Source organism: Saimiri boliviensis, chromosome 1 (assembly GCF_048565385.1).
Source record: "Saimiri boliviensis isolate mSaiBol1 chromosome 1, mSaiBol1.pri, whole genome shotgun sequence".
NCBI classification, from domain to species: domain Eukaryota; kingdom Metazoa; phylum Chordata; class Mammalia; order Primates; family Cebidae; genus Saimiri; species Saimiri boliviensis.
The window spans coordinates 146,419,356-146,434,279 of NC_133449.1; the positions used below are offsets into that span (position 1 = coordinate 146,419,356).

The 14,924-nt window shown below is 55.5% G+C and overlaps 1 protein-coding gene across 1 annotated transcript; it reads right to left on the minus strand.

The window, feature by feature from the left end:
- Positions 1–206: 206 nt before the first annotated feature.
- Positions 207–11,406, minus strand: LOC101046477 (C-type lectin domain family 18 member A). The gene is made up of 12 exons (XM_010350639.3): positions 11,283–11,406; positions 10,703–10,794; positions 7,797–8,036; positions 5,181–5,278; positions 4,647–4,768; positions 4,397–4,504; positions 3,773–3,865; positions 3,294–3,400; positions 2,510–2,639; positions 2,114–2,210; positions 1,117–1,208; positions 207–622 (listed from the first exon to the last, which is right to left on the minus strand). The coding sequence occupies exons 1-12, from the start codon at positions 11,404–11,406 to the stop codon at positions 585–587; spliced, it is 1,341 nt and encodes a 446-aa protein (XP_010348941.1). The 3' UTR covers positions 207–584.
- Positions 11,407–14,924: the final 3,518 nt, after the last annotated feature.

Sequence of the window (14,924 nt, forward strand, 5' to 3'; positions counted from 1 at the left end):
TGAGAACTGTCCCTTACTGAGGCAAAATCTGGTCTCCCTCTTCCTGGGGAGCCCCAAAACTTCCGGAGACTGTCCTGCACTATGAGGGCAACCAGGAAAGGGAATTGGTGGGTGGAGGCCGCCACAGTGAAGCCTCAGGCCCCCTCTGGTCTCTCCAGGGTCGTCCTGGGTCATCTGAACTCCCCTTCGAAACGAGCACACGCAGGTTCAGCTGATTCATAACTTAGTTTAATGCCCTGTGGGGTTCATGCCACAGGGAAGCTCCACTGCCCCAGAGGGTCTGTGCCAGGTGGAAGAAAGCAGTCTTTCTGGACCGCTGGCCACAACTTCTGCTTTGGTGCCCCTCATTGAAGCCCATCTTCTTGATCAAAAGCAGCGAAGGGCCCCAGCTTCTAACCTTTAGTCCCTGTCCCTCACTGGCCTCTCTGCCTCTCTCTGCCCAACTTCTGGCACTGTGCAAGGTCTGAGACCTCTTTGGACCTGAGGCATGTGGTCTTAGCCTGGCCCTTGTTCCAGACAGGTGGGCAGACAAGTAAGCAGAGCCAGTGCACCCAGGGCAGGCGAGGGAGCTGTGCGGCCAGGCCTCAGGGTTCTAAGCCCCACCGGGAGATGTGCTCCTGAGCTAGAAGGAAGCAGAAGAGAGCGGGGCTTGGTGGCAGCCCGGGCAGTTCCGAGACAGAGGCCTGCAGCACTCGGTCTGGAAGTGCCCATGGCCGTGGTCCCCGTGGCACTCCAGACCTTCCTAGCAGGGGCTGCTGGGAGCTGGTGCTGGGCAACATTTCACTTCTGCCTCCACCGTAGTTCATGGGGCTCCCAGAACCCGACAGGTTCCCAGGCAGCAGCTTTCATGATGGGGAGAGGGTCCTTGGAGGAATGCCCCACAGAGCTGCAGCTTTAGTCCTGCCTGCGTGGCCTTGCTGCGTGGTGCTGAGCCCTTATTTGCCCCTCTGGGCTCAGGAGGCCACAGGTACAAGGCCCTGAGCAGGCCATCTCCCATGGCCTGTGTGCCCAGACCCACTTGGAACCTGCCATATAGATACCCTTGAAGGCTGGACCAGGCCAGCAGTATGCCCAGGGACAGGGATCAGAGAAGGGGAGCCTCAGGAAGACCCTCACCAAACTGGCAGATGTAACGGTTTCGGGTTTTGCAGCGCTGGTCGTTCCAGTTGAAGGCAGCTGACGCCTGCAGCTCCACGCAGTTGCCAAACCTGTGGGCCAGGGAGCGGTGCTCAGGAGGGAGGAGTGCAGTCCAGGCTCCGGAAGAGACCTAAGCCCTCCACCCATCAGGCCCCCCGCATCTCAGAGGCCACGGTGCCCCCACCTGCAGATGGGGCTGCTGGGAGCCAGGCCCTCCCTGATCCCCTAACCCTGCTCCCCAGACCCCTTCTCAGAGAAGCCTTTTCTGGAGTAACAGCTCCGCCTACCCCATGGCAGCACACAGCCACACCAGCCGATGGGGACGTGGGGACTCCAATAGACAGCCCCACGTGACAGGTGTACCTGGTACCCCAACAAGGCTTGGACTTCCTCCAGGTGACAGGCCAGGGGCACAGGCTGGCTGCCAGTAAGGAGGGCTGGCTGAAATCGCTGGAGCCCTTGGTGGCTTTGCAGCCGGACCACCTCCACCCCAGCCCTGGGCATTCCTGGGCTTTGAAGGCAGGGCAGGGCCCCATGAGCAGAGGATTCTTGGTACCGGATGGCTGGAGGGTCAGCAGGTGTGGGGTTGTGTTATGAATGAGTGCAGGGGGGTGACAACTAAGGAATGCTGGTGTCATTGTAACTGATGCAGGCACAGGTGGGGACATGGAGGGAGGGGTGAGTGGGTGAGAGTTGGAGGGATGGAGTCACAGCCTGGGGACACTGGGGACAGACAGATGGATGGAGACTTCCTGGGTCCCTCTCTCCCACGTGACATGCCTTCTGGCTTACATCACCCTCACCCCAGTGCTGGCCAACACCAGCTGTGCCCAGTAATCTCTGGCACCTGGGCAGGCACCAGGGAAGGCCCAGACCCTCAGGCAGCGGGATGGGGGGCTCTTCAGTGTAGCCAGGGGCCCACCAGGCATGCCTAAGTGAGAAGGGGACCCAGGGGAGGCAGGCACCCCACACTTACCCCTGGTTGTCAGGCTGCCCGAAGGCAAAACTGGTGAAGGCCTGGTGCTCCCCTGTGGCCCAGCGGAAGGAGTCCTTGGCAGTCTTGTAGGTGAGCCCTGGGCCAGGGTAGTTGAGGTTGGCCCATGACCTGAGGTCTCCTGGCCCACTCAGAGCCTGGAGTCTGCTGCCAGCTGCCTCTCTGGCCCTTCTTCCCAGCACTGCCAGCCCCATGTGCTCCCCACCTGGGGCCTCCCTGGGAATGAGGATGAGCAGCCAGCCCCTCTCTGGGCTCCAGGCCCTCACCACACCCTCACCCCTCGCCATCTGCTGGTGGCTGCCATGGCCCCAGGTTCCTGCAGCAGAGTGGGGCATCGTGACCCCTTACTCAAAGCACCCCTGTCAGCTGGGCACTCACCGATCCAGAAGTTCCTGGTCTCAAAGTCACTGTCGGTCACCTCGTTGGTGGTTTCCAGGCGGCCCAGATAGAAGGCAAGGATGTCCTGCACTTTCTGGCTCTCGATCTGGGCCAGCACCCCACCTTTTCTCTGCAATCCCCACCCGGGTCACACAGGCTGGGCTCCCAGAACCCAAGCTGCCCCTTCCTGCCACCCCTGCCCATGGCCGACGATGCCATGTGTAGGTGCTGGCCAGGCTACCATCACCCCCAAGATGCACAGCCTCCCTTCCAAGAGCAGGATCCCTTCTGCTCCCTGGCTGCTGCTTCTCTTCTTCCTGTGCACACGGACCCACCTGGCAGCCCACAGGTCAGGCAGGGTCTGGCCCCTGAGGAGGTTGTTTCACCTGCACAGTGTCTTAAATATATCCAGGTTGATTGCCGACCCCAATAATTAATTGTGGTTTCTAGGGTTGCCAGTGGAAGTATGGGTCACTGGTTTTCTTCAGTAAACCTGAGCTGTGGCCACCCTGACCTTGCATTCCTGCAAGGCAACCAGTGACTGGAACTCCCTTAGATGGAGGTTGGCCTTGACCTTGGCCCCTTAAGTCAATAAGTGACCTCCTGGCTTCTATGAGCCTCAGAGTCCATGGCCCCTGTTTGTGCTGATGAGGAGGATGAGGTCAGAGATGTTGAAGGGACCATCTCTCACTCCAGCGTCCCTCCATTAAGGGACAGTGTCCCTCCATTAAGACCCTCACTTGAGGCCCACGGGGGGTCCCTGGGAAGGTAGGGTGACCATCACCTGGCATTTCATCCTGGCTCTGTAATAGGTGTCTGCCTCTGAAGACACCATGAAGCAGTCTCCGTCGATCCTCAGGTCACAGGTGTGGAAGGGAAAGTGCACCTTGGCTGGGGTAGGGAGCCTGAGTTTGTGTGTGAACTTCAGAATCCCTGCCCTTTCCTGCCCTGCCGGGGAGCTAAGCTCAGAGTGCCCCTTCTTTTGGCCACCTGCTCCAAAAGAGTGGGTGGTGAGAGTCTGGAGTGTGCTGGTAAATGTGGAACACCAAGCTCTCTCTCAAAAGAAAAAAAGTCCATGGTTTGTAGCATTTGCCAATTTCTTTGGTGTAAATATCCATGCTGTGGCCAGTTTCAAGCTCCCAACGTGTTGTCACTGAATGAGTTGGAAAGAGAGGCACACAGTGGGGCTCCTGGGAGCTGATGCCCCATTAAAGGGGTTCTTGGGAGGGGCTAGCTCTTCGGGGGCCCTGGGGCAGGACTCACTGGCACACTGGGATCCCGTGTAGCCGATGTCACAGATGCATGAACACTCCTCCTCCCGGAACCGGCCGTGCACACACTGTAGGCTGCACCGCACTGCCAGGGCAGGACAGGGGGGCAGAGGCTCAGCCCCCAGCCTCCTGGACCCCATGCTGCACCCCACAGGCCTCAAACTTCAGGGAATGCCAGCCACAGCAAGCATACCCCTCCCAGAGGCAGAACCCAGCAAGGCTTCTGATTGCTGTCACCCCTGGTGTCTTTTGTTTGATCCCCATTGTAGAGTGACACAAATTGGGGTTTGGGAGGTTACCTGCCTATGGTCACAGAGTGGGTTAGGGTGGAGGTTAGGATCCAGAGTGGGACAAGAATCCACTTCTGGATCCTAATGCTGTCCTCTTCCTCAGTCTAAGCATCCGAACCTGATTTCACTGTGAATCTCCTGCACAACTCAGGGTCTGGCAAACAGCTAGTGGTCAGTAAAGTCTTGTTGAATGAATGTAAGCAGTGGGCAGACTCAGCGAGTGCATGGTCAGCACCCCTACACCCTTGAGACTCTCAGGAAGTGTGGCAGCCCCAGGACCCAGAGTGAGAGCAGGGCTTGGCACACCCAGGCTCCAGTGTCCTCACCTTGGCAGTATCTGCCCGTGTAGCCAGGGGGACAGTGGCAGTGGCAGGTGCTGATGTTGAGACGTCCGTGGTTCCGGCAGCTCATGCGACACGGGTTCCTGGGGACCTCTGGTCAGAGGAGGAGGGGACTCCAAGAAGGTTTCCTCCCAGCAGGAGCCTCCCTGGGTGCTAAGGGCCAGGGCTTCTGGGACAACCAGGGAGGATGCTGTCACCCACCCAGGGTCACCAGACTGGGCCCTCATGCACTCACCACAGAGGCCCCCTGCGTGGTCCCAGGCTTTGAAGCAGCCTGAGATGCTGGCCGTGCAGAGCGAACACCAGGCACCCTTCTTATAGGGGACTATTGTCTTCCCGTTGACCTCCCAGTTCCCTCTGTGAGGATGAGCAAGCACCACAGGGTGTGGGAGGGCCTGGCCTTGGGCAAGGCAGTGGCAGGCCCTGCTGCCTGACCCTCTTGCTCCTTCAGCTCCTGTGGCCCAGCCAGAGAGTCAGGGAGCTGGGTGAGATAGGGTGATTCCCTGGGAGAGAAGAGATGATCTCCAAAAGAATCCTGGGCAAACTCCCTGATACTGGGACCAGCATCCAGGAAGGGGCATCTGCAGATCAGCACCTTCTATGTGGCCAGAATCTTCAGCACCCTCTGCCTTTCTTCTCCTTCCCTCCCCCAGCAAGGGTGCAGAGCAAGGTATCAGGGACTTTCAGGTGGGTGGGTGAGCATCTTACCCTGGGTGAAAGCATCCCTCCTCACCTCCCCAACAGTCCAGCAGGGGATAGCAGGGCTTACCCAGGAGAGTAGGCACAAACAAAGGCTTCCATCACTGCCCGGCCTGCAGAGCACAGGTGCCGCCCACAGCCCAGCTGGCTCGAGGTGGCCCACACGAGCTACAGGAGACACAGGAGCTCAGAAACACTATCATTGACTACCCCTGGGGAGGGGTACACAGCTTTTGCCATCATCCAGGCAGACAGAAGGCTCCCTCACCTCCTCCTCAAGGACTCAGGAGCAGCAGCTGTCCTGGGCAGGGCTAGAAGCATGGATGGGAATAGTCCAGGAAGGCTTTCTTAGTTGAGAGAGGGATGGAGAAGGGAGTACTAGCAGGTATCTGAAGGCAGGGGAGACTGTTGATGGGTAGAGGGGAGTAGCCAAAAAAAGACTGGGACCTCAAGGGCCTCGTGACTGCATGCTGACTACAACCCTTCACTTCTTGCTCTAGCCTACTCTTCTAAATGTGACTTTGCAGGTTTTTTTTTTTTTTTTTTTTAGACGGAGTTTCACTCTTGTTACCCAGGCTGGAGTGCAATGGCGCGATCTCGGCTCACTGCAACCTCCGCCTCCTGGGTTCAGGCAATTCTCCTGTCTCAGCCTCCTGAGTAGCTGGGATTACAGGCATGTGCCACCATGCCCAGCTAATTTTTTGTATTTTTAGTAGAGACGGGGTTTCACCATGTTGACCAGGATGGTCTCGATCTCTTGACCTCGTGATCCACCCGCCTCGGCCTCCCAAAGTGCTGGGATTACAGGCTTGAGCCACCGCGCCCAGCCTAGAGGCTTTTTTGCACAGCCAGTTCCCAGCTGGCTCCCTAATTGATTACAGGTGCTTGAGTGGACCTAGCCAAGTTCACAAAACCTCCCTGCTGAGCCCAACCCAAGAGGTTGACCTGCAGCTTACTCACCTGTGTGTAAGCTGCTAAATTTTGGGGTAGTATGTCATGCAGCAAAAGCTAATGGATACAGGTCTGCAAACCAGTTTAAAGTCTTAGAATCCGTGTGGTCAATATACAGGAGGGTGAAAAAAACTCTCCAGTAGCAACTAAAAATGGCATGTACAAGACTAGCTTGTAGCAGGGAGATGTGAACATGAGATCATATACATATATCTAACACTTAAAGAATATGCATCATTTTTAGGAATGCCTGGGACTTTTGCAAACCACAAAACAAGAATACACATTAGACCCCTAAGCAAGTTTCAACAAATACCAAAGAATCAACATATTCTGCAGACGACATTCTATGAATTAAATGCAATGAAATTTAAAGTAAATAATGTAGACGTAAGCAAAGAGGAGAACATAGTTTAGAAACTTAAAGATACACTTCCAAAACTAAAACAACATCATGGCCAGTTGTGGTGGTTCACGCCTGTAATCCCAGCACTTTGGTAGGCTGAGTTGGACAGATCATGTGAGTTCAGAAGTTCAAGATCAGCCTGGCCAACATGGCAAAACCCTGTCTCTAACAAAAACACAAAAAATTGGCCAGGCATGTTACCTGGCCTGGCACGGTGGCTCACACCTGTAATCCCAGCACTTTGGAAGGCTGAGGCGGGCAGATCACTAGGTCAAGAGATCAAGACCATCCTGACCAACATGGTAAAACTCCATCTCTACTAATACTACAAAAATTAGCTGGGCATGGTGGCTTGTGTCTGTACTCCCAGCTACTTGGGAGGCTGAGGCAGAGAATCACTTGAACCTGGGAGGTGGAAGTCACAGTGAGCCAAGATTGCAACACTGCACTCCACCAGCCTGCCGACAGAATGAGACTCCGTCTGAAAACAACAACAACAACACACACACACACACACACACACACACACACACACACACACACACAATTAGCCAGGCATGGTGGCATATACTTGCAGTCCCAGCTACTCTGAACCTGAGGTGGGAGGATCACCTGAGCCCAGGAAGGTGAGGCTACAGTGAGCCGAGATCGCACCACTGCACTCCATCCTGGGCGACAGAGCCATACCTTGTCTCAAGACAAACAAAACATCATGACTGGAAATAGAAAACATCCCTAAATCACAATGAAAACAACATTAAAACTTACGGGATGCAGCTGAAATTGCTTAAAGGGAAATTTATGGCTTTAAATGTATATAGTAGAAACAAAAAGACATTTAAAATTAATGATCTAAACATTCATATCAAGAAAACTAGAAACGATAATAGAGGCCGGGTGCGGTAGCTCACACCTATAATCCCAGCACTATGGGAGGCTGAGGCGGGCAGATCACTTAAGACCAGGAGTTCAAGACCAGCCCGGCCAACATGGTGAAACCCCATCTCTACTAAAAGTACAAGAAAATTAGCCAGGCATGGTGGCACACACCTGTAGTCCCAGCGACTCAGGAGACTGAAGCATAAGAATCACTTAAACCCGGGAGGCAGAGGTTGCAGTGAGCTGAGATCTTGCCACTGCACTCCAGCCTGGGCAACAGAGCAAGATTCAGTCTCAATTAAAAAAAAAAAAAAAAAAAAAGGAAAAACTAAACAAATTAGAGGAAAAGGAATCCCAACATTTAGGACAAACTGTATCCTCTTCTGAAATGGCCCAGCAGGAGCCTGTATCTGGGAGTTGGCACACTGGCCTCCCCTGAGACACACTCACCTGTGTGTAGTGGGTGCAGGTGGCGTTGTGGGCACACTCCCCTGCTGCGTGGCTGTACTGCTGCCCCTCTGCGAACCATAGGCCGACTACTTCAACAAAGGACACCGAGCCCTTGGGCAGCAGCTGCACATTCCAGCCCACTTGTGGGGTGTGCCATGGGGCAGATGCCAGGCTCGGGGCTGGGGTGCCACAGAGGGATGCCCTGGCTTGAGCCAGTCGGGCCAGGCTGTCACTCCAGTCCTGGGGGGGCACAAACAGAGACATCTGTCAGAGGCCTTTAACCACTGGGCCAGGCCTCAAAGATTTAACTCCCCTGATGTCTTGAGTATCCACTGGGGGCCAGGTGATGAGGCAAAGAGAGCACTGGATGAGGAGTCCTGCTGGAGGAAGCACTGATACTTGTGATGCATGACCAGGAGCCCAGCTCCTCTCAAGACTGAGCCTCCGTCTCCCGAGTCCTGTCGTGGGCACCCTTCGGCCCTGCCCAGGCAGTGGGATGGCTCCTGCTGTCTTTCTCCCATCTCCTCATGTGAGCAGTGCCCACGCCTTACAGACTGGCTCTGTGTTTGGACCCTGGCCATTGTCAGTAAGGCTCCACTGCTGCCACCCAGCCTTGCTGCCCTCCTGTGATGCAAAAAGCCCTGCAGCCGGCCAGGCACAGTGGCTCACGCCTGTAATCCCAGCACTTTGGGAGGCTGAGGCAGGTGGATCACAAGGTCAAGAGATCAAGACCATCCTGGCCAACATGGTGAAAACCCATCTCTATTAAAAATACAAAAATTAGCCAGGTGTGGTAGTGCATGCCTGTAATCCCAGTTACTCTGGAGGCTGAGGCAGGAGAACTGCTTGAACCTGGGAGGTGGAGGTTACAGTAGGCCAAGATGGTGCCAACTGCACTCCAGCCTGGGCAACAGAGCAAGACTACATCTCAAAAAAAAACAAAACAAAACCCTCCAGCCATGCAGCCATGCTTCTCTGCCCTGGTCTCCAGGCCCCCAGGAGCTGGCCTCACCTGCTCCTACCACACACAGCTGACCCCTGCCACTCTGTCGTTTTTATCTTTTTTTGAGATGAAGTCTCGCACTGTTGCCCAGGCTAGAGTATAGTAGAGTGATCTCAGCTCATTGCAACCTCCACCTCCCAGGTTCAAGTGATTCTCCTGCCTCAGCTTCCCAAGTATCTGGGATTACAGGCACGTGACATCATATCCGACTAATTTTTGTGGGTTTTTTTTGACGGAGTCTCACTCTGTTGCCCAGCCTGGAGTGCAATGGCACGATCTCAGCTCACTGCAACCTCCGCCTCCTGGGTACAAGTGATTTTCCTGCCTTAGCCTCCTGAGTAGCTGGGATTACAGGCATGCATTGCTACACCCAGCTATTTTTTTGTATTTTTAGTAGAGACGGGGTTTCATCATGTTGACCAGGCTGGTCTTGAACTTCTGGCCTCAGGTGATCTGCTTGTTTCAGCCTCCCAAAGTGCTGGGAAAAACAGGCATGAGCCACCTCGACCAGCCCCATCCCTCTTCTTAAACAAGGGACCTGGCAGTTGCCACCCCTGGGTGACCTGCCACAGTCCCCTAATCTCCCAAGACTCCCTGAGCTCATCTGTAAACGGAGCGGGGAGGTGCCTGCAGGATGGGACTCTCAAGCACTGAGTGGACGCAAGGAGGGAGGAGCCCCTCGGGCTGCACCCCAGCCAACTTTGCCCTGCACTAATAGCCATCGGGATTTTACCTCTGATGAAGGCTTGGGCCAGGGGCTGGAGGCTCCCTGGGATCCCTCAGCAGCCCCACACCTCCACAAGACCTTCAGTCTCCACTGTGTACAAAGAAGGGGTGCCCCAGAGTCCTAGAGACCTGGAGAGGTGCTCGGGGCCAGACCACGAGGGAGGCTGAGCCATGGGGCTTCACTTGTACCTTTATGGAAATGAAGTTTTCTAGGACTTTGACAAAAGGGCCCTGGAAATGGTACCAACTGCCAGCCAGCGACTACTACAGCCTGGGCTCCTAGGCAGGAGCACCCACCCCGAAGGTCACAGCTGGGAGCAGCCCTGGCTGCCTAGGTCTGAGGCTGAGGAGGGGCAGAGTTGCTCAGGGCAGGGAAAAGGGGGAGAATCGACTCCCCCACTTAGCCACCCCACCCCCACCTCCTGGGAAACTGACTCTGGAGTGCTCAAGGTCACCACCGTGGCTGCCAGCCTCGGAGGAGTTCATGGGAAGCAGCCATGGGGAACCCTCCCACCCCCACTGCCCTCTGTGGCTCCCTACCCTGCTTATGGGGCTGGGGCTGCTAGGGTTCCAGACAATGGATGGCAGCATTTCTGAGCCCCCAGATGACAGCCCCAACCCCGAAGCCCCAGCCGAGCTGGTGGGGAACATTATGCCCCCGATCCCTGGCTCTTGCTGAAAATGTGGACAAGTGAAGGGGCAGAGAACATGGGCAAGGCCTGTCCTAGTGGCCCAGATTAACTCAGGAGGCAGTGCTGGGTCCCTGCCACACAGAAGCCCCTCCCCGGCCCAGCAGGACCTTCTCCCTCCCTGGCCTGCGGGGCTCCTTATGAAGTTCCCCTTCCCTGGAAGAAGGGATATGGCTCCTCCTGTGGATCCTGGTCTCCGTGGCAACAAGATGCCAGGGAAGGCCTAAGGTCCTGCCCTTCAGGCGAGTGGGAGCTGTGGGGCCCGACCTCCTGAACTAAGGGTAGGGGTGTTAAGAAGCTAAGAAGCTGCAGAGACCCCCAGTAACCAGGGCCTCGGTCCCCCACGGGGGTAAGGAGCCCGGCTGTGCCTGCCCACCCTCGTCAGGTAGAAGGGCTCCTGGACAGGCATGGCCTCCCGACCCGCCCTGTGGGGTCCATGCCTCCGGCCGCCCCCCACCTAGCTAAGCCCAGCTCGGTAGGGTACTCACCAGCCTCCGCATGTCAGCTGCAGGGGGCTGGACTCGGCTGCGTAGACGGTTGTGCAGGGAGAGAAGCAAGAAACTCTCCTTCCTATTCAGGGCTGGGGTGGGGAGGGAAGGTCAGGCTGCCCGAGGATGGCAGGGACTTGGACCCAATGCTTTGCAAAAAAAGCATGCGTCCCTGCCCTTGGGAAACAAGATGGGAGAAGAGTGTGGTGGGTGTGGGACACAGGGGCATAGCGATGGAGGGAGGCTAAGAGAGAGACCAGGTAACAGCAGGCGTGGGCTGGGGTGGTGGGAGGGAACGGGGGTGGGAGCTGGGTGTAGGGGGCAGCCCTGGCTTCGGGCAGGCCCCTGTCTGGACTCCTCTGGGCCACTGGGTTTCTCCAGGCTCCCACCAAAGCATCCCTCGGCCGTTTTCCCTTGACCCCAGCCCTGGCCCCCTTCCTCCTCCTTCCTCCCCAGTCCAGCATCCACACCTCACCACCCAGGACTGTCCCAGGGCTCCCTCTTCAAACCACCAGCGCAGCACCCGCTCCACAGAGCTCTCACTGGTGCCTCCGCCTCATCCTCACTAGGTGATCCTTACCTCCAGGCAGCAGAGCCTGCTCCTGCAGCTGGGGTGGCCACACCTCAGCCCAGGTGGTGCCAAGGAGGGCCAGGAGCACAGGCAGGAGGCTCCCTCGGCCAGGGGAGGGCTCCGGATGCAGCATGGGTCTGGTGGGCCTTTCAGGCGCTTTGAGCACAGCCTGGCTCAGCCTCCTGGCTTCCTTCTCAGGCTGGATGAAGCTACTCACAGTCTCCAGGAGTCAGGCTGGGCTGCTGGACAAAAGAGGGGGGCTGGTGAGTGAGTAATCAGTGTGTCCAAACAGCCTCCTGTCGGCACTGGCATGAAAAGTGACAGCTCCGGGGGGTGCCTGCCTGACCCGGCCTTGCCTGGCCATCCCGCCCCCGACAGCAGGAAGAGCCATACACACTGACCCCAAGGCCCCTGTTAATCATGGCAGGATTATTAGCGCCCTTGGGGAGCCCCCCAAGACCCCACTGATTGTCCCGCAGACATTCCAGGGCTGCAGATTAGTGACTGATGGCCGTGTCCTGGCTGGGACGCTGCCCTCCAAGCCCACTGATGGCTTCCACTCCGCAGCCCCAGGCCCTGGGAGCAGGCTAAGACCTCAGCTCTGGTCCTTCTGGTGAGCAGGAACTGGACAAGACCCCAGGGGAGTTCTTTCCTTACTTGGGAAGCTTGGCCCAACCCCCCAGCCATGAATTAAACATAGGCAAGAGGTAACTGCACACCAGAGAGGTGCAAACTATGGGCTTAGCCGGGGGGTGAGGCGTGGGCTGGGGCTGCACCTGTGGCAGGGAAAGGGTGCCTTCGGAATGTCTGTGCGGGCAGTGTCGGGGGCTGGGCCCAGCCCCAGTGCCCACCACCATCACTCACGTGACGGTCCAGGAGGGAGTGAGGCAGGAGGAGGCAGGGCAGGCGGGGACGAGAGCACGTGATGCCCTTGGCTAACTCTGGTCCTGCTGGGAGCTAGTCTGCTTCTAGACAAACGGGGCGGAGCAGGAGGGCAGCCTGTTGCCATGATGTTCTGTGGCCCGGTTGTGGCCGGCATGACCCCACCAGAGTGCGCTAGAGTGGACCTGCACCTCGGGCCACGTTTCTCAAAAAATACACAGCTGTCCTGCAGGCCATGGCCTGATGCCCATGTTCCTCTTGGGGCAGATCAAAGGTTATTCAACCATGCCAAAGGACAGCCTTGCAAACCAACTACATCCTCCTTCTGGAGTTTGTGAGACCCCCGACCCTCGAGCCTGCACATTCTCAGAGCGGGGTTCCAACTCTGTGGAAGCTCTGCTGAGATGCGGGTGGGCTTGGCTTTCCTAAGGAAACATCAGTGGAATGTGGCTATCGTCAAGGGTGCCAGGGATGGGCCCAGGCACACAGGCCATGAAGTGGCCTGGAACTGCATGTCTCCCACAGTACCTAGGGGTTCAGGAGTTTCTTCTTCCTAGACAGAAACCCAGCATCCTCAGGGTCACCACATGTGGGTCCTAGCAATGCTTAATAACAGCTACCTGGTTTTTGGTGTTTGCTTTTTTTTTTTTTTTTAAAGAGTTTCACTCTGTCATCCAGGCTGGAGTGTTATAATCTTAGCTCATTGCAGCCTTGACCCTTGGGCTCAAGCGATGGTCCCACCTCAGTCTCCCAAGCAGCCATGATCAGATGTGCGCCACCACACCTGGCTAATTTTTTTTTTTTTTTTTTTTTGTAGAAACAGGGTTCTGTCGTGTTGTCCAGGCTGATCTCCAACTCCTGGGCTCAAGTGATCTTCCCACCTTAGCCTCCCAAAGTGCTGGGATTATAGGTGTGAGCCACCATGCCTGGCCAAGCCACCTGTGTTTATAGAGCCCACAAAGCCTGTTTGCGTGTGTGAGTTCAAGTTATTGCCACAAGAACCCGGTGTAGTAGCAGATGGGACACCCATCATGTGAATAATGAAGCGGGCTCAGTGTGTCTAAGGCGCTTGTCCAAGGTCACTCAGCAAGTGTGTGGAACGGCCCCACTAATCCAAGGTTTCTGCCTTCCATTCCCAGTGCTTTAATTCACATCCGGATCTTTCCCAGTTTGCTTTCCACAGCTCTGCTGTACTGGGTGATAAAAGACCACTTCCTGCTCTTGGGTGTCCATGGCAAACATGGCCAGGTGCTTGGGACAGGTGGGAGGAAAATATATTTTGGGGATTAGAGTGGAGCAACTTTTGAAGGGTTCCATGGCCCTGGCTAACTCCAAGAAGAGTCCTCGGCAAGGCGTGGTGGCTCACGCCTATAATCCCAGCAATTTGGAAGGCGAAGGCAGGCGGATCACTTGAGGTCAGGAGTTTGAGACCAGCCTGGCCAACATGGTGAAACCCTGTCTCTATTAAAAACACAAAAAATTAGCTGGGCGTGGTGGCGGGTGCCTGTAGTCCCAGCTACTCAGGAGGCTGTGGCAGGAGAACTGCTTGAATCTGGGAGGTGGAGATTGCAGTGAGCCAAAATGGCAACACTGCACTCCAGCCTGGGCAAGAGAGGGAGACTCTGTCCCCACAAAAAAAAAAGTCCTAAGAGAGCTGGATTCATGAACCAGAAGAGAAGCTGAGTGGATAAACGATTAACAAGACACTGGAAGGCACAGTCTGGAACCGACACACTGTGTGACCCTGAGAATGACACTCCCACCCCTGAGACTCGGTATCCAAAGGTGAAGAGCTGGGACGGCCTCTCTTCTGGGCCCCTAACCTGGGCATTGCAACTTGGTATCCATGGTATTTCCTACTGGGTCTAGACATTTTCTTTTCTTTTCTTTTTTTTTTTTTTTTTTTTTTTTTGAGACGGAGTCTCACTCTGTCGCCCAAGCTGGAGTGCAGTGGTGAGATCTTGGCACACTGCAACCTCTGCCTCCCGGGTTCAAGCATTTTCCTGCCTCTGTCTACCGAGTAGCTTGGACTACAGGTATGTGCCACCACACCTGGCTAATTTTTTGTATATATAATATATATACTTTTAGTAGAGACTGTTTCACTGTGTTAGCCAGGATGGTCTTTATCTCCTCACCTTGTGATCCCTCAGCCTTGGCCTCCCAAAGTGCTGGGATTACAGGCAGGAGCCACTGTACCTGGCTGGATCTAGACTTTTTACTGGTGCCTGCTCGGTGGCTGGAGTGGGTTTGGAGAATGGGCAACCTCATTCTTGCAAGGCAGCTTTTCCCAGGTGAGGCTACTGCAGGGTTTACATCTACCACCCAGGTTGCAGGGTTCACATTTTGCTGTATTTTCTTTATCACCTGTGCTTCCATCTATTCCACCCTGGTCTAGCTCATGCAGAGCTGACACCTCTTCCCTCAGTCTGCATTTGAAGGCTATACCATTCAATCCATTTTCTTTCTTCCTGAAGCATGAAATCTTGATGGTCTCTGAAAAATAAAATAACATTCAACTCCTAAATCTTTAAAGCCATGAAATCTTGATGGTCTCCGAAAAATAAAATAACATTCAACTCTAGGAGAGTCATGGTCACATATTCTTCTAAAAATTGCATGTCCAGGCATCCAGGCCAGGCATGGGAGCTCAGACCTATAAACCCAGCACTTTGGGAGGCCAAGGTGGGAGGACTGCTTGAGCTCAGGAGTTTGAGACCAGCCTGGGCAGTATAGTGAAACCCTGTCTCTAAAAAAAAATACAAGAAA

Excerpts from the sequence above, each read along its gene's own strand:
- LOC101046477 (XM_010350639.3), bottom strand. The coding sequence starts at position 11,406 with ATGCTGCATCCGGAGCCCTCCCCTGGCCGAGGGAGCCTCCTGCCTGTG. Across the intron at positions 3,401-3,772 it reads CACGGGATCCCAGTGTGCCA|CCAAGGTGCACTTTCCCTTC; the intron begins GTGAGTCCTGCC and ends TCCCTACCCCAG. Across the intron at positions 623-1,116 it reads CCGTTACATCTGCCAGTTTG|CTCAGGAGCACATCTCCCGG; the intron begins GTGAGGGTCTTC and ends GCTTCCTTCTAG.